This window comes from Chanos chanos, chromosome 7, assembly GCF_902362185.1.
Source record: "Chanos chanos chromosome 7, fChaCha1.1, whole genome shotgun sequence".
Taxonomy (NCBI): Eukaryota; Metazoa; Chordata; class Actinopteri; order Gonorynchiformes; family Chanidae; genus Chanos; species Chanos chanos.
In genome coordinates this window covers 13,114,025-13,139,480 of record NC_044501.1, presented here as the reverse complement: position 1 = coordinate 13,139,480, position 25,456 = coordinate 13,114,025, and the positions used below count along the sequence as shown (strand labels likewise).

At 39.8% G+C, this 25,456-nt stretch overlaps 1 protein-coding gene across 2 annotated transcripts in view; it reads right to left on the bottom strand.

The window, feature by feature from the left end:
• LOC115816788 (fibroblast growth factor 14-like) overlaps window positions 1–24,337 on the bottom strand; it is a 55,415-nt gene extending 31,078 nt beyond the window's left edge. For both annotated transcript variants that reach the window (XM_030779912.1, XM_030779915.1), the window contains exon 1: window positions 24,130–24,337. In XM_030779912.1, the coding sequence (XP_030635772.1) occupies window positions 24,130–24,337 (208 nt within the window). The remainder of the gene's footprint in view (window positions 1–24,129) is intronic.
• Window positions 24,338–25,456: the final 1,119 nt, after the last annotated feature.

Below are 25,456 nucleotides of genomic sequence, written 5' to 3'. Positions count from 1 at the left end.
ACTGAAGCTCCTGAGTAAGTCTGGAAAAAAACTTCTGAGAAAAACAACATTTACTGAAGCTCCTGAGTAAGTCTGGAACAAAGCTTCTGAGAAAAACAACATTTACTGAAGCTCCTGAGTAAGTCTGGAAACAAAGCTTCTGAGAAAAACAACATTTACTGAAGCTCCTGAGTAAGTCTGGAACAAAGCTTCTGATAAAAACAACATTTACTGAAGCTCCTAAGTAAGTCTGGAATGTTTTGTTTTTTATATTACTGCCGCAAGTTTTGCTCTTGCTGGAACTGGTAAAGCTACCTCAGAGAGAGAGAGAGAAAAACTGTACTTCTTGAGCACTGAGTCGAGTTTCTAATGATCTCTTGCAGATTTTTTTTTTTTTTTTTTTTATTTAGCATCCGAAATCATTTTTTTGACAGAGACATAACATAACTTTTTATGAGGATCTGCATGTGGTTTGTTTTGGAAGATTTTGCAGTTTTTAAAATCCTTTCTAGAATACAGTTTTAAAATAAGATTGTTACTTGTTTGTAGAAACTACTACTTTCACTTTCACATGTCCTAGGGGTTGGATTTCAAAAGCTGCATATTATCTCCATGTCTAAGACATGTGATCTACAGTCCTGTGAGGCCTCTATAGCATAACTAGATTAGACCAGAGAGGATTTCTATAGCTTAACTAGAGCACTGGTGGGACGGACTGTTTCTTATATCATCACAGCGTGTAACTGATACAAAACTATCATTTTTTCAGCAATTCATCATCTGATGTTTACCCCATAGACAGTTTTTGGCAGAGGTATCATGGGAGCCGTCCATGTGCCTATTGCTGTACCATTAATCAGGAAGACACATTGAGGGCCTTAACTCTGACTATCTCCTATCAGGTTTTATGACTGCCCTCAGTTTGCTACTTTAAAGACAATGCAGCCACATGCAGCCTAGTTATGGAGAGCCGCTGTGCTGGGGTAGCAGCCTACTTTGCAAAGCCTGGCAACTGTAGGTCAGAATAAATACAGGCAATACATACATATATACTGAGATCTACATTGGCAGCATATGAGAGGAAAGAAGATAAGTATTGATCAAATTGAATTTTAAAGGCAAAAAAATACTTGAACAATGAGCAAAAATGATGATGTGTGGGGGTTTTTTTTTTGGTTTTTTTTTTAATTAGCACAGCCCTTTCTTTTCTTTATCATTTGTTCAACTAAAAAAAAAAAAAGGTAAGTCAAATCACTGAATGAACCAACAGACACTAAGGCTCATTGGCTTTGAGGATAAACTATTTCAAAAGATGAAAAGGGGTTTTTGTAATCAAGAATGAAAAATTAAGAGAATGAAAAGTAACACGTTTTAGAATTGAAGGCTCACAACATAATTGACAAAAAGTCTTCTGGAGCATGTACCCTGCAAATTCAAGAAGGGTACAAAATTTACACAGTTTACATTAACAAAGAGAGTGTTGGTGAAACTTAAAAGTGAGCAAACTAAAGAGCATTTACTTTCTGGCCATAACGATTAGAGAAATGGTGCATGAACGTAAACCTAGAACTTCAAAACACCTCAAAAAGGCTTTCAGATTTAACAGAGGAAGTATTAAGTAATAAATTACACACACACACACAAACCTCTGATTCAAAGTGCATTCTGGGATGTACCATCTCTCACCCAAGCCTGACCAGAGTGATAGCTTCTCATTCAATAAAAAGTGAGCGGTCCAAAAACATGCCATTATATCACCACACGGGAAAACCCCCAACCTACCAAAATGAACAAACTGGGCTCAGTAAGCTAATTTGATCTAGCCAATCATCTGTTGGGCTATGCATTAATGAATAGGTCTGTGGGCATTAAGCCAGTCTGTATAGTTGGTGTTCTACTTCAGGTGAAACTTGACAAGACCCAGATCCACACATTCTTACAGACCAATGAATAATTGCTCTAATGGAAATCTGAATGGACCACAGGTCAACATTTATAGCCATCGTGAAACATTTATTAACCCTCCCTCAACCCAACACTCCCCAAACCATTCTAGACATTTAGCAAAGCTATAAAACACACTCTTATGCTACATGAAGAGAGCCTGGTTTCTCACATGGCTAGCTGGCTCAATGAAAGATGGGCAAGAATGAACCGTGAAACAAAAACAAAAACAAACTGAAATAATAAAACCATTGCAAGGCATCACGTCATTTCATAAACATCAAGCTCACTTTTTTGCACAGCTCACATACCATCCAATCTGCAATATTTTGTTATAAGCAAATATTCTTTTTTTTTTTTTTGTAGCTATACGACAACTATCAAAATAAGGCATTACAACAAATGCCAATGGCAAAGAAGCTACGCTGGTTACAAAACTGGTCTGTTTCCAAAGCCAATCATACATAAGCCTCTATAAATAACATGGCATTCAATAAAGCCATTGTTTTAAATCTGGCCCAAATACATGTATTTCCCATAAAAAAAAACCCACTGTCCCATCTCCTTGTTCTAAAGCCCTGAATCAGCCTCTCAAATATAAACTCTTCCCACACTAAAAAAGAAGAGAGAGAGAGAGGGAGGGAGAGAGAGGGAGAGAGAGAGAGAGAGAGAGAGAGAGAGCTACACATGTGAATAATTCAACCCCTTGCTGATGAAATATGTAGTAGAGCCCTGGCAGGCCTAGAGAAAATGCCACTAAGCAACATGGCCGCACGTCCCTGTGCCTTCAACACTCTGTGGCTTTGTGGGTCAAATAGCCCATGCCCTCAGCCTCCAACAGAAAAATATGTCTCCTTATATGACATTATTTCTGTATCGGGATGGTATTGTTAATGGGAAAAATGGTGTTGTTTGACTATTGGATATTCTGATAAACTAAGAGTGTCATGGAGTGCTAGCTTATGCATACGCAGTCTATAACCTACGCTGTTTACAGTAATACACATATTGACTGGCAGTGGTTGACAGACTTAATTCTGTTATAAAATTTGCTGAGAGTCAAACTCGCCATTCATTTCATCCACATTATTAATTAAGGTTTTAAAGGAATTAGCCTACAGGTGGACCACTGTTAGCATGTAGCTGAGAGTGCTTGTCAACACTCAAGAAAGTGATGCTTGAACAATAACAGCTGCAGATGAGTTGGTGTGCCTACATATACACAGTTAAAAGTTTAAAATATACATAGAGACCTTGTGTACTCTCAGCGTATAGCATGGTCTTTTTAGAATGTATTCCCAGCACGGAAACAGGAGTGCGTGCTCTTTATTGTACACATTATAGAGTCGAGAAGAGCATGTATGCGGTGTACTGCTTGCTATACAATATTCATAATTACCAAAGGCATTAACAAAAAGACACACAAAAAAACACTTAAATTGATGAAATTGTCTGTCTTTAAAATATACACTTTGTCCTACAGAGTTCCTTATCAATATGTACATACAGTCAGTGCGTGTTTAATGCAACATGCGCCGTTCTGGTCCTGCATTACATAAGCGCAGTTCTCCAGATCTTTCTCCGGTCCTGTGTGAGTGTGTGTGTGAGAGAGAGAGAGAGAGAGAGAGAGAGGAGGAGGATGGGGCTCAGCACCAGGAAAGAGGGGGGTTTTAGCCCATTACAAATTTAACAGGATTGAGAGCACACACGGAGAGAAAAAGAAAGAGGGAGAGAGGGAGAGAGAGAGGGAGAGAGAGAGAGAGGGAGGGAGAGAGGGAGAGATAGAGAGAGAGAGAGAGAGAGAGAGAGAAAGAGAGAGAGAGAGAGAGAGGGAGAGGGAGAGAAAGAGAGAGAGAGAGAGAGAGAGAGAGAGAGAGAGAGAGATAGAGAGAGAGAGAGAGAGAGAGAGAGAGATCCAGCAGTTTCCTCATTGCCCATTAAAGCGGGCACAGTATACTCTCAGTCACAGACTCCTTGCCCATGTCAGTTCAGTGCATGGTGAGGTGGGGGGTGGGGGGGGGGGGGGGGGGTGTTCAAGCGTTACCTTGCAACAGTACTGGGCAGGATCCTCCCCGGCTGGATCGGCCAAACAGGAATTGTGTACAGTATAAAGTGTAGTCTGCAGTATGCCATATATGATTTCCACACGGAAACGATCCTTACAGCACACAGAGAGGCATGTCAAGTTGACATCATCCTCTGACCCAAACAGCACTGCAATAGCTTTTTCTTTTTTTTTTTTGCCCCCCCCAAATTAGAAGGTCTTGGTCAATCACAAGTGTTTCACTTGAATAATGTAATTGTGATTTAAAATTCAAAAGCTTGTATAGGCCTCTGGTAAAAGAGTACATAAAAACTGCTCTCATAGGAGAGAACTTACTAAGGATGAGTCAGCCTACCAAGGCACTAACCTTGACAAGGGTGTGTGCAGTTTGTGAGTACCACCTGAATCAGGGCTGTGGTTTTCCCTAACATAATAAAAGTCAACCAAGAAACAAAGTAAAGCAAAAGGGATCAATGTGTTTTGTGTTTGTGCGTGTGTGGGTGAGTGTGTATGTGTGAAATTGAGGATAGAGATTGAGTGAGTGAGTGAGAGTGAGAGAGAGAGAGAGAGAGGGAGAGAGAGAGAGAGAGAGAGAGAGAGAGAGAGAGAGAGAAAGAAAGAGAGAATGTGAACTGTTGGTGGGGGCAAGTTGCACATTTTTGAAAGTCAGAACTTCAAAGCTACAGAAAGCCTCACTGCGTCCACACGCGCATATAATGAAGTATAGAGCTTCTTCTTAACCTGTGTCTTATGAATAAATGAAATGCAACATTCCATAGTTGCCTGAAGATAAATATTTCACTGGTTCATTCCTAGGCATCACAACTAGCTGAATAGTTAATATTGCAAACACATGGGAGATGTATGAATGGTACACACACACACACACACACACACACACACACACACAGAGCGTCTGCACACATATCTTTGATTAGACCACACTTCTTTATGTTTCTCTGTTTCTTTGTCTAAGTTTACGGGTTTTGTTTTTTTTGTTTTTTTTTTTTGGATAGGAACAAATATCAGCAGTTCTGCAGTCAGTCTGCAAGTGTGTCATCCAAGCTCAGGGGAGACAGAGAGACAGAGGGCCCCAGTTTTAAAAGAGATATAGAGAGAAGGAAGAAAGAAAGAGGAACAGGAAAAACTGTGAACCCCTGAGTAGAACTTTAAAACCATCTATAGTAAGTGGGTGCTGACTATTACTGCAGCAAGTGTTGGGTCACATGGCGCCATTTTTATACGTGAATCCGTTCAAATTTGCTGTCTCCGTTGGCACGGCGTCTTTCATTTAACCTTGGCTTGACCAAAAGTTGTTCGATGCTCGCGGCACATCCACATTCTCTTTTTGAACTGGCGCATAGCTCATTTCGTTCGCTGCGATGCGGAAGTTTCAAGTGCTCGACACTACAGCGGCGATGAGAGGTTCAGATTCTTGAGTCACTGAGAGTTGTTAAAACTGATAGCACTTCAGCAGTGAAACATCCAGTGTCTATATAGAGAAGATGAAGACTACTGCTCGAAAATGTTACCATTATTTCGCTGGCGGCTCATGGAGGTTTTTTTTTTTTTTTCCTCGCTCAAAAAGCACATAAAAGTATCCATCAAACTGGTTCAGCAAACAGCTTTCAAAACATGTAAATCTTGCCAGCTACACGCAACCAAGGCTCCGAACAATGATGATTAGCTATAAGGGTCCTCGTGCTCTGGTAATAGACAGAGAGGGCAGACTTCGTTGTCTGAGCAGGAGCCGTAGCTCACCATTACTGCTGGTCATAAATATCACCTCATAGAGGTTGCCATCAGTCATATACATCACAGAACTGCGTAAATCACCCCTGCCCCCACAAAAGCCCTTTGGGACGTTTCTACGGCCGCGATCCCTCATCCTCCCTCCGGCATCTCGAAGGGGCTGGGATCCGCCACTAATGTTCGGCTTTCCATTCACACCCACCACGTGCTCTGTGACATCCACTCATTCGGAAAAAGGTTTCAGGTATAATAAAGGCCCTGTTGGGAACATTTGTAATGGATGGTGGAGTGGAAGCACCTTTGTGGAAACATTAGAAAGCACTTGGTGAAGAAATCTTTAATTAGGTTGACAAAGGCCAAGGCTGGCATTCCCATAATCACATGGGGGGGGGGGGGGGGGGGTAAATTTGTCCCCATTGGATTAGCCCATGCATGTTGAACGGCGCTATTTGAAGATAGTCCAGTGGACAGAAAATAGCAAGGAAGCAGTTTACTACTCCGAAAACATTCTAGAATAATGTACAAGTCACTTCTGATCTCCCACTGCCACTAATGCACACTAATCGTACCTCTTAACCTTTTTTGCGTTAGCCCATGAAAGGAAAAGCTGCTAATGCGCGCCAAGGCCGGCTAACGAATGCGCGTTGAGGCCAGATGACCCTTCTCCCGGACTGGCCCGCTGCTGCAGATTTTAGGCTGGACATTAATATACGGTAATTTGCCCGACCCTGCCTTTCAGATGTCCATCAGAACCTTAATGAGCTAAATGAACTGTTGTGTGAGCAAGGCTTGGCTGGGGCAAAAGCATACATATCTGATCATTTGTGAAAGGGCAAGCAGCGCAGCCCTGGTCTATATCACATTAATGAGAAAAGCTCTGACAAACAGATAGACCAATTACATTCTATTGTAGCTGGGGATTTTTCGTTTTTTTTTTCTTTCCTTTTTTTGGTATTTATATTAGGGGTTGATCCATATTAAAAAAAATTAAGAAAGAAAGAAAGAAAGAAAGAAAGAGAGAAAGAAAGAAAGAAAGAGAGAAAGAGAGAAAGAAAGAAAGAAGGAAAGAAACTGTTAAAGGGTCTAAGCAAGGCTCTTGACATTCCGGTTAGTCAAACAAATCCAGTTTAATTCCCAAAAAAAAAAAAAAATCGAATCTAATCTCTCAGATTCTGCTCTTAACCAAACACGCCATCAAATATAGTATGCCACGAATATAAAATTCAGCTTCAAAAAGGAGAATTGACTTGCCAATTACCATGATAGTTATAAAAGAACATCTTGAATTACTGACAGGAAATCTTACTGCTAAAAAGGTTCTTTAAAAAGTACATTAAAAAAAAAAAAAACATCTTAACAAAAAGGCTCTTAAAACCCAAACTTGCCAAACATTAGCTACACCTATCCTGCCTGGTTTTAGCAATGGCAGTAATTTAATCATTTTCATGTTTTTTTTTTTCATTTTATTTTTTTCCTCCTGTCACCAATACAGTGCTCTCTGGCGCCGGGCCAAAGATGCAGCCAGACTGTCAATGCTTATTCTATTACCGCTCTGCTGAGGCAGCCTGTACCACGGCCTGTACCACTGCCTGCGGCCAACAAACATTGATCCTCAGTTCCACTGATCGCCAGCCAGGCCCTCGCTCCACTCAGCCTGCTTTTGCACGGTCTCATAACCAGGCTTTAGTAAAGGTGTGAGGTGACGTAAAAAAAAAAAAAAAAGAAAGAAAAAAGAAGGAGAGGAAGAAGAAAGAAAGGGAAAAAAAACCCAGAAAAGAATGATTTCTTTCGTCACTGCCTTTACACACATATATTGGAAATGAGATGTTTTTCATGTGTCTTTGATGAAAGTTCCAGGTTAGATCTGCATTTTTTTTTTTTAACCCAGAGAGGAGCTATGACAGCTCCTAAAAGGGCATCCGAAGGTCCTTTCCACAGAGCAACAGGTACTTAGCTTCCCAAAAAGTACAGCACTCTGCTGTGATGTAGGATCAAGTTTTACTGAGCCCTTACTTTTGGGGCCAGTTAAATCAGCCCCTTGGGAAAGAAGGGAGGGGGGAACTTTGCCACGGCAGGGAAAAGCGATAGCACAAGGGTGTATGGAGCGATAGGGGAGGAAGACAAGCTGGCACCTGGGATGAAAATCTGCTGTCTGGAAAACCTGGCTCACCTGAAGGTTTTTCAGCTTAATGCAGGAGGGTGGGTGGATGGGGGTGGGGTGAGGGGGGGGGGGGTGCATGCAGTCTAGCTTATCGTACAGTTTCAACATCCAACCAAGAGCCTTTCAAACCTTTTATATTATGACATGCCAGACACTGCTTTCTATATTCCTGGTCCCTGTTAATACACTGCCCCTAATAGCTATCCTAATAACTACACCACTGAAATAACTGTCATAATAAAGCAGTTATTATCAGCGCTGTATGGATGCAAATTGCTACCTTGCGTTTGCATGACAGTGAGTAACTCAGTTATTCACCCACTAATTCTCCCATGACAGTGCAGTTTAACAAGATATAATAACAACTTAATCATATATTGAACAAATAAAACTGCAAGCACTGGAGACAGGTCGTCTTGAATGAGCATTAAAGCCAAAAAAGCAAATAATGAGTAAAAACTAAATAGGCAAATAGGTAAATAGTGAGTTTAAAGTGAAGATGTCTGAAGAAATCGAGTCTTAAACCTTACTTCCTGTAACAGCTATTCAGCAGTGAACACCAATTCATTATGAAAATGACTACTTCTTCTAAAAAGTCTTTGTCGAGAGCCACTTTCCTCTTTCTTCTGTGTTACCACTATTACAAAGCTTTTCTGCCATGGCCTGAAAGAATCAGGTATAGTCCAGCACAAGTCCACCTGCCACAGGGACGGACACGCTATTTTCAGCATCAGTGACCTTCGGTGTATCTGTTTAATGTCCTCAAGACATGTTACTCTAACTGTAAATAGCATAGTGGCTTCCCAAATGGCACTGCTGTACGCCCCCATTCATTGAATCTACTCTCACCTACTCTTCACGGTGTACACTTCATGCTGTGGACTTGACATACTTACCTCTTCGCGCTTTTACAATGGCACGAAGGCAAAAGATGTAATACCACATTGTGCGATTTCAACTCAGGTCACCTTTTGGCTATGCTACAATATATACCCTCCCCACCACCTACGTAACCACCTCCAAAAAGCCACAAAAGACAAAATCCGCCTCAAAAAGATGAATACATTTTTATTAAATCATGACCATGTTTTTTAAATCTTCAAATCTCCGAGCTCTTTGAAGAACTTATCAAATCCCTTTTTATTCTCTTGAATGACGTAAGTAGTCTTTACCCAAAATCTAATGGAAAACAGACTACAGAGTTGCTGTCCCCAAAAATCCACAACAATCAGCTGGTGGGACAAATTATGCAGATGAAATTCCATTAAAAAAAAAAAAAAGATTCAAAGAGACTAGAGAACAGCTCAAGTGATGGGTACAGTGAAGTCGGCGAAAAGCTTCTGTAGAGGATTAAGTATAATGCCATACTGAGAGACCAAAATACTGACGAGCAAATGCCTGATGAGTAGGATTAGAGTGTAAAATTCACAAACATGTGTATGCATGCTCCTCTTCAGAGCACACTGTCCAACACATATGCTCACACACATAACACAACACAACATACACACACACACACACACACATACACGCAAACACACAAACAAACACACAAAACACACGCACGCGCGTTCACACACACACGAAAACAGCACCTAATTCCTGATATTCATAATACATACTAATTTTACCAAAGAAAGCTATCCTGAGTCCTATTCCATCCAACTTCCATTTTAAGTCTGATTTCTATGGGAGCAGATTAAGCTGAATAGTGTCTTTCCAGGACAAAGGAAAAATAACTAAAAAAAAAAAGAACATATTTTTCAGAGTTAATTTTGCTTGTATAGATTAAACACAGAAGGATTAATAAAAAACACACATATCTAGAGAATACTCCAGAACCACTGTTTTTGAGCAATCACTTTGGAGCAGTAACGTGGTCCCCTGTGGCATGTTCTAATCAGAGTTTAACTCTGATGCAGCAGTCATGCCAATGCAGATTAGTAACAACTCCCTTGAGCTATAAAGAATATGAGCGGTAATCAAAATTTTATATACTAACTCAAACAGTGCCTTATAATCTCAGAATACACTGCAGAAAACTCCAGTATGTGTTGTTAATGGCTTACCACATAAATAATTCCACATTCATTACAACACGAACAGGGCAGAACAGCGTAGCCAAAAATACTGATGGTACACAACAGCTGTAAATATTTAGATGCGTTGCCAAATAGTTAGTAATTTATAGTTATAAGTAATACCAATGCAGAAGAGAGTACACATTTCCCTGATCAAATATTGCTTCTGATATAATGAGGTGGTATGAGGAGAAGTTATCGTTTCAGGTGGATGGGGTTGATTAATAGAGCTTGGTTTTTACATTTTAGATAGGATGAGTAATTCTTTGATGGTTGCAAAGCTTTGTCCTTTGTGACATTTTGCCTTGAGGCCTTTGCAATGTAATCCTTACACAGAGGTGGAAAATCATTTTGTTCTGGCACCTGACGTTTGTTACAAAATCCTAAAGTGTTAACAAAACAGATACAAGACTGAGTGAGTGAGAGAGAAACTTTTATTCCAAAAGGAGAGGGGACTCTCTGAAGAAGAGGTTAAATCAGTTACATGAACTATTAATTGTTAATCCCACCACACACACACACACACACACACACAGCCTGACACTTTTCTCCAGCAAAAAGATCCTCCTGCGAATTTAAGAGAAGCCATTTCAGGAATCCATTAACAAATCACAAGTTTAGCTGTTAAGCAGTGTCTTGCAACTCTAGTTTCCTCATTATTTAAAAAAAGGCTTCAAAGTCATAACAACTTTCAACGACAAAATAACACTAATACAAATATTGATAATAGCACTACTAATTATTAGTAGTAGTAATAACAGTCAATGGACTGGCTACGTTGTGCTACATGGTCACCCGATCATTGCCAAGATTTCCATTCACAATCCCTCCTCACGCTTTAGATCTACATATTTCTGTCCATCACCCACAATGTGATGGAATGACACAGAGCATAAAGAGATTAAGTTAAACTTCAGCTTAAACACATGGCAGATATGTCCTACAACCAGGGCCATTAGAGACAATCCAGCTATTGAGGAGGGACAGGAGAATACGCGACTTCACCTCACCTCTTTGACGGTGGAGGTGGTGGCAGAAGCTTAAGGGTCACGGTTTATTTTTACCCCCTCCACAGCTGTCCTCCGCCCTGACAGGTGGAGCTGTGGATTTCTCAGACACCTTACGGCCCCAAACTCAGCGACACGCACTTCAAAGGAGGGGGGCTCGGCTGACAAGGAGAGGCTAAAGCTTGACGCCCCGCTTATCGCAGGGAACAGGGATGGCTCAGGTCAGACTGAGCCAGAATAAGTAGGTGTGTGAGAGACATGGAGTCACAGAGTACCAGAAGATGTGTCTCTAGTGTGAGGACCAGTGGAGCCTGGCTGTGTGTGTGTGTGTGTGTGTGTGTGTGTGTAATGTATACTGTTAAAATGATAGCATTTTTTTTTTTTAGTTTACTAATGTATAAACAGAAAATTACAGATACGTTCAACAAATATGCATCACTGGTATTTAAACGTGTAAGAGTCTATATCTGTTTCTTTGATACTTTGTTACTTAGTAATCTATGTTTACTGACCTAAAACATTGTATTCGAAAAAGCCACAGTCAATAATCTCTGGCGAATACCTAAGACTGTGTTTGTTTATTTGTTTGTTTAAACCTGCTCTATTGACAAACTGACTGATGAGTATTTCAGCATGAGAGAAAGCGATATGTTTAATAACCACTAGTATTTCATGAGAATAAAATACAAACATCCAGTAAAGCTATTTGGATCTTGTTTGTTAATGTACAGAAGTTTTAGGCATAAGCATATAAGCTTCTGTAGAAGTTCTGAGGTACATTTCTCCATAAATTTGGTAATGTTTGATAACAAATCGAGCTCAGACATAAATACGTGATGAAAAAAATCACTTTTATAAGCTTTTCATAAGCATTTTTTATAATATTTCATTTTTCATAATTAAATTACAAGGAATAATAAATATTAGGAGGAAAAGAGGTCAAGTATTAACTCTGATAAATTGTGTTTGGCTGTGATTTCTTCACGAGAAGTTTCCAAAAAGAAGTTGTTGTCGATCACTTTAGGCTATGATAGCAGATAGCGAAACAAAAATGTATCATGTCATTATGCATTAAAGTGATTTCAAGTTCTTGAACTTGAAAACTGAAAAGAAAACTGGTTTTCTGAACGTGCTTCAGATTTCCACATACCTGTTCTTTATTTAACCTTAAAACCGACCGACCAACTGAAGGTTCAAGAACTGCACAAGAACTTTCCAGTAAAGGTACAATTGTCTTTCTTACCTGGGTCCTCCTTTCCAAAGGCAGAGCGAATTTGCCTTTCTATTATTCTGACTACCCTGTCTATATCCATGAGGGACCTCTTTAATTTCTCCTTCACCATGGCGATCTTGGTCCCCACACTCTCTTTGAATCCTCACAAACCCTCCTACACCCTCCCACATGACAGCTATTAATAAACCTTTTCTATCACTTAGCTATTCTTCATAGGGAAAGTTCTGATTTCACAAGGACCGTGTCTTCAAGTTCAAGCATGGTCATGTTTCTTTCAAGCCGAAACATTTTTAAAAAGTTGACCTTGGATTTATTGTAAGTAACTTAAAAGACAACTTACTTCAGTGATACGAAGGAAAGTTTTGACGCTTTTGGAAAATGTAAGTTCAGTCACCTAGCTATTCTTGTTTATTATATTGTCTGTTTGTGGTATTCTTTGAGCCCATGGCACTTTGATGAAAGCTTGGGAATGTCTCACCCACCAATGAGAGATAATTCAGATGATTTCTGAGCATCATTAGCATCATTTAGTTCATTTCACCTTATGTTATACCCAAGGGTACAGTGACCAGAGCATAGAAATAAAGTCTCATAAACTCGACGTCGTCTGCATATAGACATATATCTTCATGTGTCATTTTGCTTATTTTTGTTTTCTGGCATGCACTATTGCGTATTCTAGAATAAACCAGAAAATGGATTGTGAGAACGTACGATCTCAATTTGTGGGGTTTCTTTCCAATAACATCACTGCTCTTTAACATTACTGTTGACTGCATAACGATTTGGGTTTTTTAAAAAAAAAAACATGTTAATTTACCAGTCGCATAGTGTTAGCTTCTTTAAACTTTCAAGAGATTTACTGTACATTTCTGAAATTAATAACACATCCATTCCGTCATAGGCTGAGAACACTCTTGAGTTTGCTTTTACACAACATGTAAAAAAAAAAAAAAAAAAAGAAAGAAAAAAAAAAAAAGAAAATGCCCTACATGAGCCAAATCTCCATGGTGTTAATTAGAGAGACGGCAAGGTTTGGGAACAGGCAAAATTCAAGCTGTTGGATAGCTCCTAAGACACACACACACACATACACACACACACAAAAAAAATCCTTAAATATTATTTTAATCAGGGGAGGCTCTGACTCAGCCAACACTTCTGATTGCTACGGCCATCAGACAGACCCTATCGTCTGTCAGCGGGACTTGCGATTGAGTGGGCCTTTGAAGTTCTTACTCAAAGGCATTCAGGTGGAGATAGCTAAATGAAGGCCTTTCGCCACTCGCACACTAATATGTCTTAGTATCAGAGCATATGGACAGCTTTTCTTTTCTTTTCTTTTTTTTTTCTTTTGACTGAGCAAATTCACATGGAACATCTCTAGGTCTAATAGTTATTCAAAATAGATTGCTATAAAATGAATTTTACAACCAAACTAATTTCACTAAAAAAAAAAAGAAAAAAAAAAGAAGAAAACATCTGCCTACTGCCTGTCAGTCAAAGCATTTTTGTGTCTGTTGTTAGGCAGCGGAATGAATATGTACCTGACTTGGCTGTGATATTGATATGGCTTGCCCTGATCATTTGCGGTACCTGATTACCAATGAGTTCCACACCTCCATCATTTCTAAAGTGGTTCTGTTTTTCTTTAAAGGCTATAAAATATCAGAGACTACAGACATTTACATTTAAGGTAAACAGCAGAGCATACTGCTACACAGTATTTCCAGTATGAGACAAGAGCCTACAATTAGCAAAATCAGAAATATAGGCCATGCTGCAAATTGTTTGTGTAGTTTTCACCACAGGAGGGGGGTTATATTGCAGAGAAAAGACTGGATCATGTGCTGACTGCAGAGAGAAAGGGATGAATGCACCAAAAAGGGGACAAAGAGAATAGGGTGTCGGAGAGAAAAGAGAAGAAAAAGGGAAAAATAGTCTGTTTTTACAAAGATAAATAGTTGATACTGCCTCTGAGAAAATGAGCTTTAACAGTAAAAAAAAAAAATCCTCCTATACGCCAAATTATTTGCGTCTCCACGACGCCTGCCCCCTCCACACTGTACAGAGAGGGGAAATCAACGAGGAATTGTGATCAACAAGAAAACACCGATTTTGTCAATTAAATGCAAGCCGAGTCTTATCATTAATTACAGTATTCCTGAATAAGACCAAGTAAACTGAGCTACAGTGCACAATACAATCATAGTAAACACCATTCTGCTGTGTTTGTGCAAAGAGTTTTAACATTGGGCTTGGTTTTCAGACTTGGGGTTACAGTTTTGGTTAACATTCAGAGTTTGGTTCTTTATCAGTGTAACTTTAGATTTTTGTATGCAAAGCACTAACATGTTTTCAAAACTGTTTGGCTAAAATACAGTTTACTGTGTCCCCTTATTTGTTGACCCTTGCTGTTAGAGGTCCAGTATTCCAGCACAAATTGCAACTTATTCAAGGACAGGTACTAAACTAAACCATGTTTTTGAAAGTTTGAGAGGTGGAGATGTAAGTGAATTTCACAGTACCCTGATCACTGACACTTTGCTGACGTAGAGCCTGAGCACAAGGTGCACTATACCACTATGAATTACAACTGCCTCAGTCACACATATTAACACAAGGTGCACTATACCACTATGAATCACAACTGCCTCAGTCACACATATTAACACAAGGTGCACTATACCACTATGAATCACAACTGCCTCAGTCACACATATTAACACAAGGTGCACTATACCACTATGAATTACAACTGCCTCCGTTGCACATATTAACATAAGGTGCACTATACCACTATGAATTACAACCACCTCAGTCACACATATTAACACAAGGTGCACTATACCACTATGAATTACAACCACCTCAGTCACACATATTAACACAAGGTGCACTATACCACTATGAATTACAACTGCCTCAGTCACACATATTAACACAAGGTGCACTATACCACTATGAATTACAACTGCCTCAGTCACACATATTAACACAAGGTGCACTATACCACTATGAATTACAACTGCCTCAGTCACACATATTAACACAAGGTGCACTATACCACTATGAATTACAACTGCCTCAGTCACACATATTAACACAAGGTGCACTATACCACTATGAATTACAACCACCTCAGTCACACATATTAACTGTGTCTGTGGTGACGCTTGGCCCACTCTTTGGGCCTCTCATACTGAAACAGCAAGCAGTGCAATACAGCTCTATAAAGTCATCAGTCACATGATCAATACTCCATCCCCCCCCCCCCCAAAAAAAAAAAAAACCTGCTATGCCATGTGCCATGGAAAACCAAGCTGGGGGGCACTACTGTATGGAGTTGTGGTCAATTCAGTCATTTCAATGAATGGGCTGAAATTCAATCCATCAACTCTAAATCACTCCTTCCCTCTTTCATGGCATATTTACAATTCATGAACTGAATTTTAACTGATTTTCTATAGATGACTGATACTTAGCTCTGGCAGTGTGCATGTGCCTTTAAGATGACTAGCAATACACGGGAGAGAAGAACCTTTTAAAAAAAAAAAGAGAGAGAGAGGGAGAGAGAGAGAGAGAGAGAGAGAGAAAAGCCATGTTCTTGACAGTTGTATTGAGTATGTGCTCTCTTCTCTTTGTATCCATGTCTGTAAATTCTGATTGCAAGCACTTGTTTAATGGACTCTCCAAATTAAGTGACAGTGATTAAACCATTAACTCAATCAAACTTTCAATCAATCACGATTATTAAGTGTTTATCACAGGGTTGAGTGGTACTTAACCTTTAGGAAAAATGTTTTTTTTTTTAACACACACACACACACACACACACACACACACACACACACACATATATATATATATATATATATGTATATATATATAATGATAATAATGCATCTACAAAACATTACAGCTTTCAGAAAGGCCAACGTAACATTGCATTATCAATCAATGCAGTTTAGGTTACGTCATTTGCTGATAGCTACAAAATCTTTTTCTTTCTTTCTTTTTTTCCAAATATTTTGCAACCGCACAATACAAATTACAGTACAAATAAAGATGTTAAGTAATGCTGTATTGGTCCTACCTTTGGCATGGAGCAATAAGATAACATAACTCCTTCAGATAGCTGTGTCACCTGACAGGCATGCCCCTAGTTACTGAATGCAGGTGAGTAAGCTGGAGTGTCAGGCTATTTCAAATGATGGATTGATTTTACTAACATAAAATTCTCAGAAATTCAAATCCACTCAACTCATGTCGGTCTTGTAATTACAGTACACAGTTGCAATTATATGAACAAGAATGGAACCGACCTAAAACAGTAAAAAAAAAACAACAAGAATTTCAATCCATTTTGTTGGTCCTAGGCTGAATAAGACTTTTATCTGAAGTTCTGGATGTGTGATATTGGTGTTCTACGCTAACAAAATTTAAATATAGAGGTGAAGATTATTTATGGGCATATAAGACATGACACTTTTCCCAATTATACATTTGTCAGTTTAGCTGAAATAAACACCCTCAGTTGACTCAAGGAACTGAAAAGCAAGAAAATTCTTTGCATGAAGATGCCTGTAAAGCCAGAATAGATGAAAAGAGGTAAATGAAACTTGGAGTATGTGTGCACGCAATCTTCCCAACACTAAAATCCTCATAGACCAGCACACCAACACACTGCCATAACAGCCTAACAGGCTAAAGCACAAAGTCAGCAAAAATCGGGGTTTTTTTCCCCCTCTATCTCTGCTTATGTTTTCTTTCCAGTATGATAATCTTGCATAATATAACACTGGAATTCACAACAAGGACACAGAGAAAAGCCTGGTAGGTTCCATAGTAATGGCTAGTTTCTATTCAACAAATAACCATTTCTAAACACAAGACTGAGGACAAATCCACGTTTTTGCGTGAACACTCACTGAGTGCTCTTTTTTCCCTGTCTCCATAGTTCTTTGCTATGTTATTCTTTATTACAGTAAACCTTTCATTTGACTGAAAGAACCAAAACAAAGCCAAGGAAAAAAATCATATTGACGCCACAGTACACGTCACACCAGTCGTATCTGGATTTGTAGCCAAGAAGGAAACAAGGAAACAATGCAATGAGAAGTGTTGGGAGATGATCAATCATTCAGTTGCATCAGATCTTCTTCAGACATATCTCTTAAGCACTTATACCAGGAACAGAAGCCTTACCGGATGCCCCAGAAACTCATAAGATTATAGCTCTTTTCGATGCAGATAAGAAGAAATGCTAAGATAAATATACAGAACACACCACAGTACTGGGTTTACAAACATGATCTCATGAAAAAGACACTGAATGTTGACATTTATGGGGGAAAAAAAAAAACCTAAGACTGACTAGTATCCTAAGCCCAACCACGTGAAACTTCCCCGCCCCCCACGTAATTTTGTTTGTAGCTCTGCTTTGTAGCATTTTTGGCAGAAACAGTATCTGCAAGGTCATCTTGAAAATGAACATGAGAGGCACAAAAGGATAGTTCTCCATCGAACAGAAGGTGGAATTACAACCATGTCAAATACTGACGTTTACCCCCCAAAATACGTCAAATATTGATGTTCGTCCACACGTTGATGAGTGGTGCGTTTTTCAGGAGACGGTGAAAGAGGTAGGTTGTCATGACCATTATGCATCTTAGAACTGTCCCTGTCAAACTGAAGGTATGTTGCAAGTCACAAAAAATGTATTAAAATGAGGACTGTCGCTTTAGAACTGTTCTCCTGGAGTACTTTTCATTCACTTCTTCAGCACAGTTTACTGATCTTCTGCTAAAGCAGAAAACAACACACATCCATGAAGTGTCACAAATGCCCTGCGTGGGCGCTTTTCGTTCCACGAAAAGCGTCCGTAACCTGGTCAAAGTCCACTGTGGTTTTCTGCTGCTTTTGTGGACATCTCTATCCCAGGTCATTTTCACGGCACGTTACTGGGCCTACATGCTAATTTAAGCCTGCATATGATTATACATAATGCCGACCTTTGCCGCTCTGCATGCTAGTAAACTGATTACAGCTTTTATTTGGATTTAATGGCAGTCAATAAACCATTCAGTTTGTACCACTTTCCCCTAAAAGCATGGGCTGTAATACAGACCTCTTCTGGTTTACATGGCTAACTTCTGCAACTGATGCCATCCTAAACAGATGCACAGTACAACCTGCATGTTGAAGAGTTAGAGCGCGCCGCTATAAAGAGACCTCAATATCAGGTAAACAGATGTTGTGGCTGCATAGTACCAACACCAGCCCTACATTTTTATATAACACTACCTCATTTCAGGCAGATGTGTTTTTGAAGAGGTTACATTCATTGTATGGGCTACTAATCAATAAAGACAGCAGTTTAACAATGATTATGTGGTGGCTGTTGTGGGGACACAGTGGATACAGTATTTCAGAAAGTCCATATACAGATTTGAAAAAATTCAGCTTTGAAGACCAACAGTTTCCTGTGATTGACATACTGGACCAATACACTCTAACAGAAAACTTGTTTTCTCTGAAATACCACCAATCTGTTATCAGTTAGCTTTCTCGACTATGAGGCGTTTGTGAAAAGATGAAAAAAAAAAAAAAACAAGAGATAGAAAAAGTCTCCATTCACAGCAATATTTCTATCCTAACAATTACATATGTCGATCCACCAAAGGGTCATATAACAGCTCACTTCATTGTAGAAGGTTAAAGAGATTTGTATTGGAACCCACAGAGGTGTTCATATTGACAAAGTCCACTCCTTACTGTACTGACATTAGTTTAGGGTTTCATAGGAGATGTTAATATCATATGCTAAAAGCCCAGTCTTGACAGAAAAATTGATCTAGTGGTTTTGAAAATGTTACTATGAAGCCTAGCAGGAATTACGTCAGTTTTCTTGCCAGGAGACCACAAGTTTTAGTTCCTCTCTTAGGCCAGCACCATTATGAGAGAAGATTTAGATTTCCTTAGAGACCATTCCCGTTGACATGACTTGTCCATTATTTTAAAATGACTGCCTTCACTTAAGGATTTGGTAGGGGGGGAAAAAAACACTTTTCTTTTCATTTTTAGGGACTAGTTCTTGGATATACTCTGATCTGTAAATCTACTGTAATCTCCATCTCATCAAAGAGGCCTCATTGCCCAACTGTTTCTTACAGACCAAAGACAGGAGTCATATAAAGATCAAAGTATCAGTGGCTATTCATTACAGTGGCGTACAAAGCGACAATATCACACCCCTTAATATGATCACAGATAATCTCTTGTAGCATTTGATACCATTGGAAATTCATACTAGTGTGTTTGTAAAGTTCAGGTAAATATGTCCTCTGCAACTTACAGATTTTAGAACATAACAATGTATTCTGCTCACCCTGGTAGCGCAATAAGTCTTTGTTATTACACTGTAACTCCATTTTTAAGACAACACCAATATTTAATAAATGAAACAGAACATTGGAACTGAACATAACAATTGCCAAGCGGTTCCGCAATGATGCTCAAATAGTTTATGAGCTTTTGTCCGTCTAGATGCATAAGGTAATCACTGTTTTCCTGTAATTTATAAAACTTCATTTCTCTTTCTTTTTTTCCCCCCACTTTTTCTCTACCCATGGCTACAATGAATTCATTACATTCTCCCATGGACACTAGATATACGGTTGTTTGAACATTCACACAGAGGCCCACGGTACTACTGCCTCTCCACTGTACTCATGCAATCTCTCCATCAGAGATTTAGAGCCTTGAAGATGAGATTCTGTAGAAAGCACTCACAGGTAGATGTCAAGTGATCAGTCTTGTGCTCTGTCATCCTTACAGTATGAAAACACAGCACAGGTAGGTGCTCTACACTCACATAATCATTCAGTTTTTTTGCTTTTTGTTTTTGTTTTTTTCTTAGACATTAAGACTTCTCAAAGACTCTATCCATTATGCTGACATTTAGGAGTAACCTACACATTACCTGTGTTTTGTCTGTAAGAATCTTAATGGATGTTTTTATTTGACTTGCTCTGCACTAATATTGTAAAAAGGCAGCCTTTTATTAACACTGAAAGGTCTTCCAAAGTATGTGTATATGTGAAAAATTCAAAATAGAGGGAAAAAAGACAGACAGAAGGAGAGTGTGTGTGTGTGTGTGTGTGTGCGTGTGCGCGCGCGCGCGCGTGTGTGTGTGTGAGAGAGAGAGAGAGAGAGAGACTTCATGACCTACATAACAAGCCAACTCTGATTGAACAGCTACTAACTGTCTCAGCTTGTGAGCCAATGAGAACTTCCTTTTTTGAAAAGGAGGGCTTTGATTGGGCTGTATTTGCCAATGATTTTCAGTGCATCAGTTCAGCTTGTTTTGTTTTATTTCCTGTCATACATTCTTTTGTGACACAGCCAGAGGGAAAAAAACAGCTTTGGGAAATTGTCCAATTTTTATTAAAACACATACGTGTGTAATGTTCACCCCATTCTGCAATTTAGCATTATATGTACGGTTTCACAGGAAAAGACAGACAAAACATCCATATTAATGGTTTTTTTGTCATTGTCTCTTAGCAAGTCATTATTCTAAAGGGGGCCCCATGAAATACTAAAGTATATAACAAGAAGTAAATGAAAATAGGAAGAATGTCTGTGATTCCTGTTGGATTTGTTGATGTGCTGACGATGGCAAGAATGATTTGCCTCAGCTGGACCAGAGACCGATAGGTTCTTTTACAGTTGCCAATGGCCCCAGTGCTGTACTCCCTTAGGATGGGACACTTTTTTGGTCCAACCACCTGATTCAGCAGCTAAATCATCAAGACTTCAACAAAACTGAGTCATACTTATTCATATTCATTCTAATCAACAACAATTCAGTCCTCTGGGTGTTCAGGAATTCCAAAACACCACTCAAAACTGGGGCAACCATGAGGCAAGAGATGTCTGAGAAAGCCTTATAGGAATAGGAGAACCAGACACTTTAATAAAATGTATTTGACCACTAAATTAGCAAATTAATGGTCTCTGGAATCAATAGAAAGATGGAGTTCAAATCATACTGTCTGAATTTTGCACTCAGTTTTGTTATCTGAAAGTGTCGGGCTAATGGGATTTCATTTTTGCTTATAAAGGCAGCATATCAATATCTTAGGATAAGACATTAACGCTCTCTGAGCAAAAACAACATATAGCACAGTGCAAGTTTTAGTCCCAGGCAAGTGTTGGTCTCTTGCCCATATGGGTCTCATTGCAACAAATGAAATGAATCCATTACTCCATCCTCATAAGGTTGCAGCCTCCTGTAACAATCGCTAAAGATAGAAATCATTTGTGTCTGCAACATGACCAAAGGAAAAGACAAGAGATAGCACTGGAGGTACACACGCCGTGTTGACACTCTGTGTACTCCTTTTATGTAGAACTGACCATATTTTGTTTGATATGCAGACTGGATTTGCACTGATGCTGACAGAGACAGTGTTCCTATTTTTGAACAATGTCCAACTATTTTGAACCAAATGTACACTTTGTGTGACACATGACTCTTGGAGGCATCAGATAAGCATGTCAGCAAACCTCCAACAGACACAGTGAATCTGCTAAGATCAAACTGTGACAGAGGACATTGTCTCACGTGTACTTGTCACAAGTACTTTTTTATTCAAGCTCCCAAGCTGCTTTGGGTTGTGATTTACACTAATACACCCATTTTCCCCAATCTAAAAACTATGTAATATGGTTTAATCATTGAATGTTGAGCATTCTGGGTACTAAATTCGCTCTGTGGTCTTCGTTTAGCAAGTGTCACAAGGAAGATAGTGTAGGAGAAAAAGTCAGTTTGCAATTACAAACATTGTTAAGCATCAGTGTAAGCACTTGAACAGAGGCATTCGCACTGTGAGGAGATGTGCAATCTGAACTGACATGCAACAGAACAGCTCAGACTGAGCACTGGCATACAGTACTCACTGAGACTTGTCCATCAATGAACTTTTAACATCAACAATTAAACTGTCAGTGCTGTCAACTGGAAAGTTTGCAAACGATAAAATATTGAGAAGAGCCAGTCAACACCATAAGTCATGCAAGTGAGAATTCTCTGTTACTGAGAACGTTATAATGGTCATTAATAATACAGTGTTTTATTATTCTGCTCCTGTTATCATTAAATACTCTGGACAATCTTTTATTTTCTCCCAAGAAGTCAGATGAGGGCTTCTAACGTACAACTTTCTTTATCAAAGTATGTCCTATAACAGTCTGTCTCAAGTCTAGTCCTGGAAACCCTCCAAACTGGAGAGTTTTCGTGTAGCCTAACATTGACTCAGATTATCAATTTATCAGCAAAGCCTTTGGTCTGTTAAATCAGATCAGGGACAGAGCCTTGGTCCCAAGGTTTGGATACTCTGACCCAAAGGACTCACGTCAGAGTTGACTGCATAATAATGTTCTGTTCAAGACATTAACTTTTCCATACTTTATTCCCACATCCTACCACTACTTCACCACATAGTTCTAAAATACAGTAGATGCATCGTTAATAGACTGTAAATAGATTACTTCAGCGTCTCCACTACATTATACCTGCAACCCCTATGATACTCAAAGACACCCCAAATCAAAGTTGACTACTCATTTTCTGATCTGAATCGGTAGGCATTTTGAGTCATAAATTTCGGAATAAAGGAATTTATTACTTGATAACAGAAAAATTACCGCTGCAACTCTACTGAGCTAGGCAACTTATGGAAGTTGGCGGTTCACTGCAGCACAATTGCAATAAAGGGTAGCTTCTGCAGAAAACGGGTAGAGCATACCGACGAATCTGTTCCCCTTAACTCTATGTCCATTCAAATGCGTCATGGGGTGTTTAGTCTGCTCTATAGTTTTAACTCGGGCAGAGAAGATGTGGTAATATTAAATCAAACTAGTGTCTCCTGTCAATTGCCGGGCGTCAGTTGGACTTAAGTTGTTGTGTGATCTACTATACTGCAGTATGAACGTCGAGTACGGAAGCTGAGTCCTTTCTCCAGCATGTCTCTCTCTTTCTGTCTCTGTTGCACCAAGTTAAAGATTGTCTGGCGAGAAGGGAGATGAGGCTACTGATTGTCAACAGTATACAGTATAGCCTATATTTTCACATTAATTCCGTGATTTTAGATTTTCAATCAAAGTATGCCCTCTGGGATGTGGGAAATATGTGATACTGTGGTGCAAAATTACAGGTAACTTCAAACGCTGTTTTGCGCATAAGCATTTCACGGTTTTGTTTTTTTATTTGTTTGTTTGTTTGGTTGGGTTTTTTGCTGGTGATTCAGGAAAACTCAAAGTCCATGAAGGAAAACGTGTTTCTTTTCCTTCTAGCATATACGACGAACCCATGTGCTCCGATGAATATTTTATAGTTTCAAGGTGCACAAAAACTGTATCAAAAAGGTTTTTTCCAAGGTGGGTTTGTAAATACAAGATCATGTGGGAAAAAATGAGTCCTAATTTGTTTTCCATTAGACCGTGGTCCGTCTGAGACAGTCTGTATTGAACCCCTAAGTGTTGCAGAAGTGCTACTGCAGTAACCTAGCGCTTAAATTCTGAATCGCGGAGACCATACAAAAACATGCAGCACCAAGCGCCGCAATCTCCCAGCTGTCTTGATACCACTAACGATGGAATACCAGATAACCTATTCAACAAAAACTTGTAAGCTTTGTTAATACGCAGCTATCGTATTGCGTGATTTCGTCAAACATAATTGGCATTTTCTGCTGCGCCTTGGCTTGGTCACCAGCAGCGGCTCTGCGATGATAACTTATTCCCCCCTCTCCTCCTGCGCTCACTTGCTGCACAAATGCGATTGCAGATCTAACACCATCACAATAAGCAGTGTATACGAGTGCAGTCATCAAAGGGGGAAAACAGTACGGGGGGCTTACCACTTGGGTTCTTGTTTTTCTTAAGACTCTTGCCACAAAGACACTGCAGCATATGCGATCCTTTGCTGAAAATGTTCCAAAGAAACCACATTGATTTGGGCGAAGAGCAATCCAGCAGCCTAGACACCCTCATAGAGAAGCGATCTTTGCGGTTGCATAATAGCCCAACTGGATCAGTTCTCCTGGACGGGGCTACCACTTGTACCATAGAAAATAGTATGTGATACCCGGGGTCCTCTGCGTTTTCGTTCTCGTGTTGAAATATTTCGTTACACTTTAGGATGAAGGATAGGCTTTTATCCGGCTGGTTATCAATAGTGCCGCCTCCCCGGGTTGTCAGTAACCAAAATATTCTCTTTAAAGCGCATTTGTCGCACGGGGGTGGGTGTGTGGCCACCAAACACACAGCATTAGCGTGATAACGGTATAATGCGAGGGATTTCTGCACAGAAAACCATTGCATATTAGTTCGTCTGTCCGTGGTGAGGGTGGATCTGCACAGCGTCAAAAGCCAAGGGAAGGATGCATCCTATGCAAGGACCGCTTCGGTGGCCCCAACTAAGCACATAGTCAAATCAAGTCGCGTCACGTTGACTTTCTTCTTTTAATCAGGAGACATATCTACAACCAGCCGACGTCTTCTTTTTACATCAACAATTGTAAAACAAACAATCTATCTGTGAAAGCCTCGGTTACAGTATTCCTTAAAACTTTGTTTTGATCTTCTAATGAGGCTCCGGATGATTTCGTTCGCCTTTTTTATGGTCTTGATATTGTAGTGCCATCGGCCCTTCTCCAAAAGTGTAATGCGTCCAGTTGAGATGTGTCAACGTTACCCTGGACCTGTGCGTTTGAAACAGATGTAGGAGGAGGGGTTGAAATGAAAGATTGGCTTTCCATTACGTAGACACGTGGTTTGCACACCGTCACGAAAGAGATGCCTTCATCATATTGCTTGGCGAGGCAAAATATAGTCTCTCTCGGGGTTCTTGGGAAATTCTAGAAACAGCATCGCTCAACACCTATTCCACCCGAACCGCATTATATAGCCCAGATGGTTGCCAGTCGCCGCGCTCCGGTTCACGCCGACATTCTGGAACACTTCAAAGGGTGCTGAGATTTCTACTGCGCTCAGTGCAGCAGCAGCATCGGTAATCCAAAGGTAAGCTTCCGACAAGATTCCACTACATTGAAAGGTGCGCACAGATCAACAAGTACATGTTTGTTGCACCCGTTCATTCCACCCGCAACAAGTTAAAATTGTACAAATAGCATATGAAGCATCCCCGTCTATACTAGGGTGACGCCCGGGCATACGATGCAATCT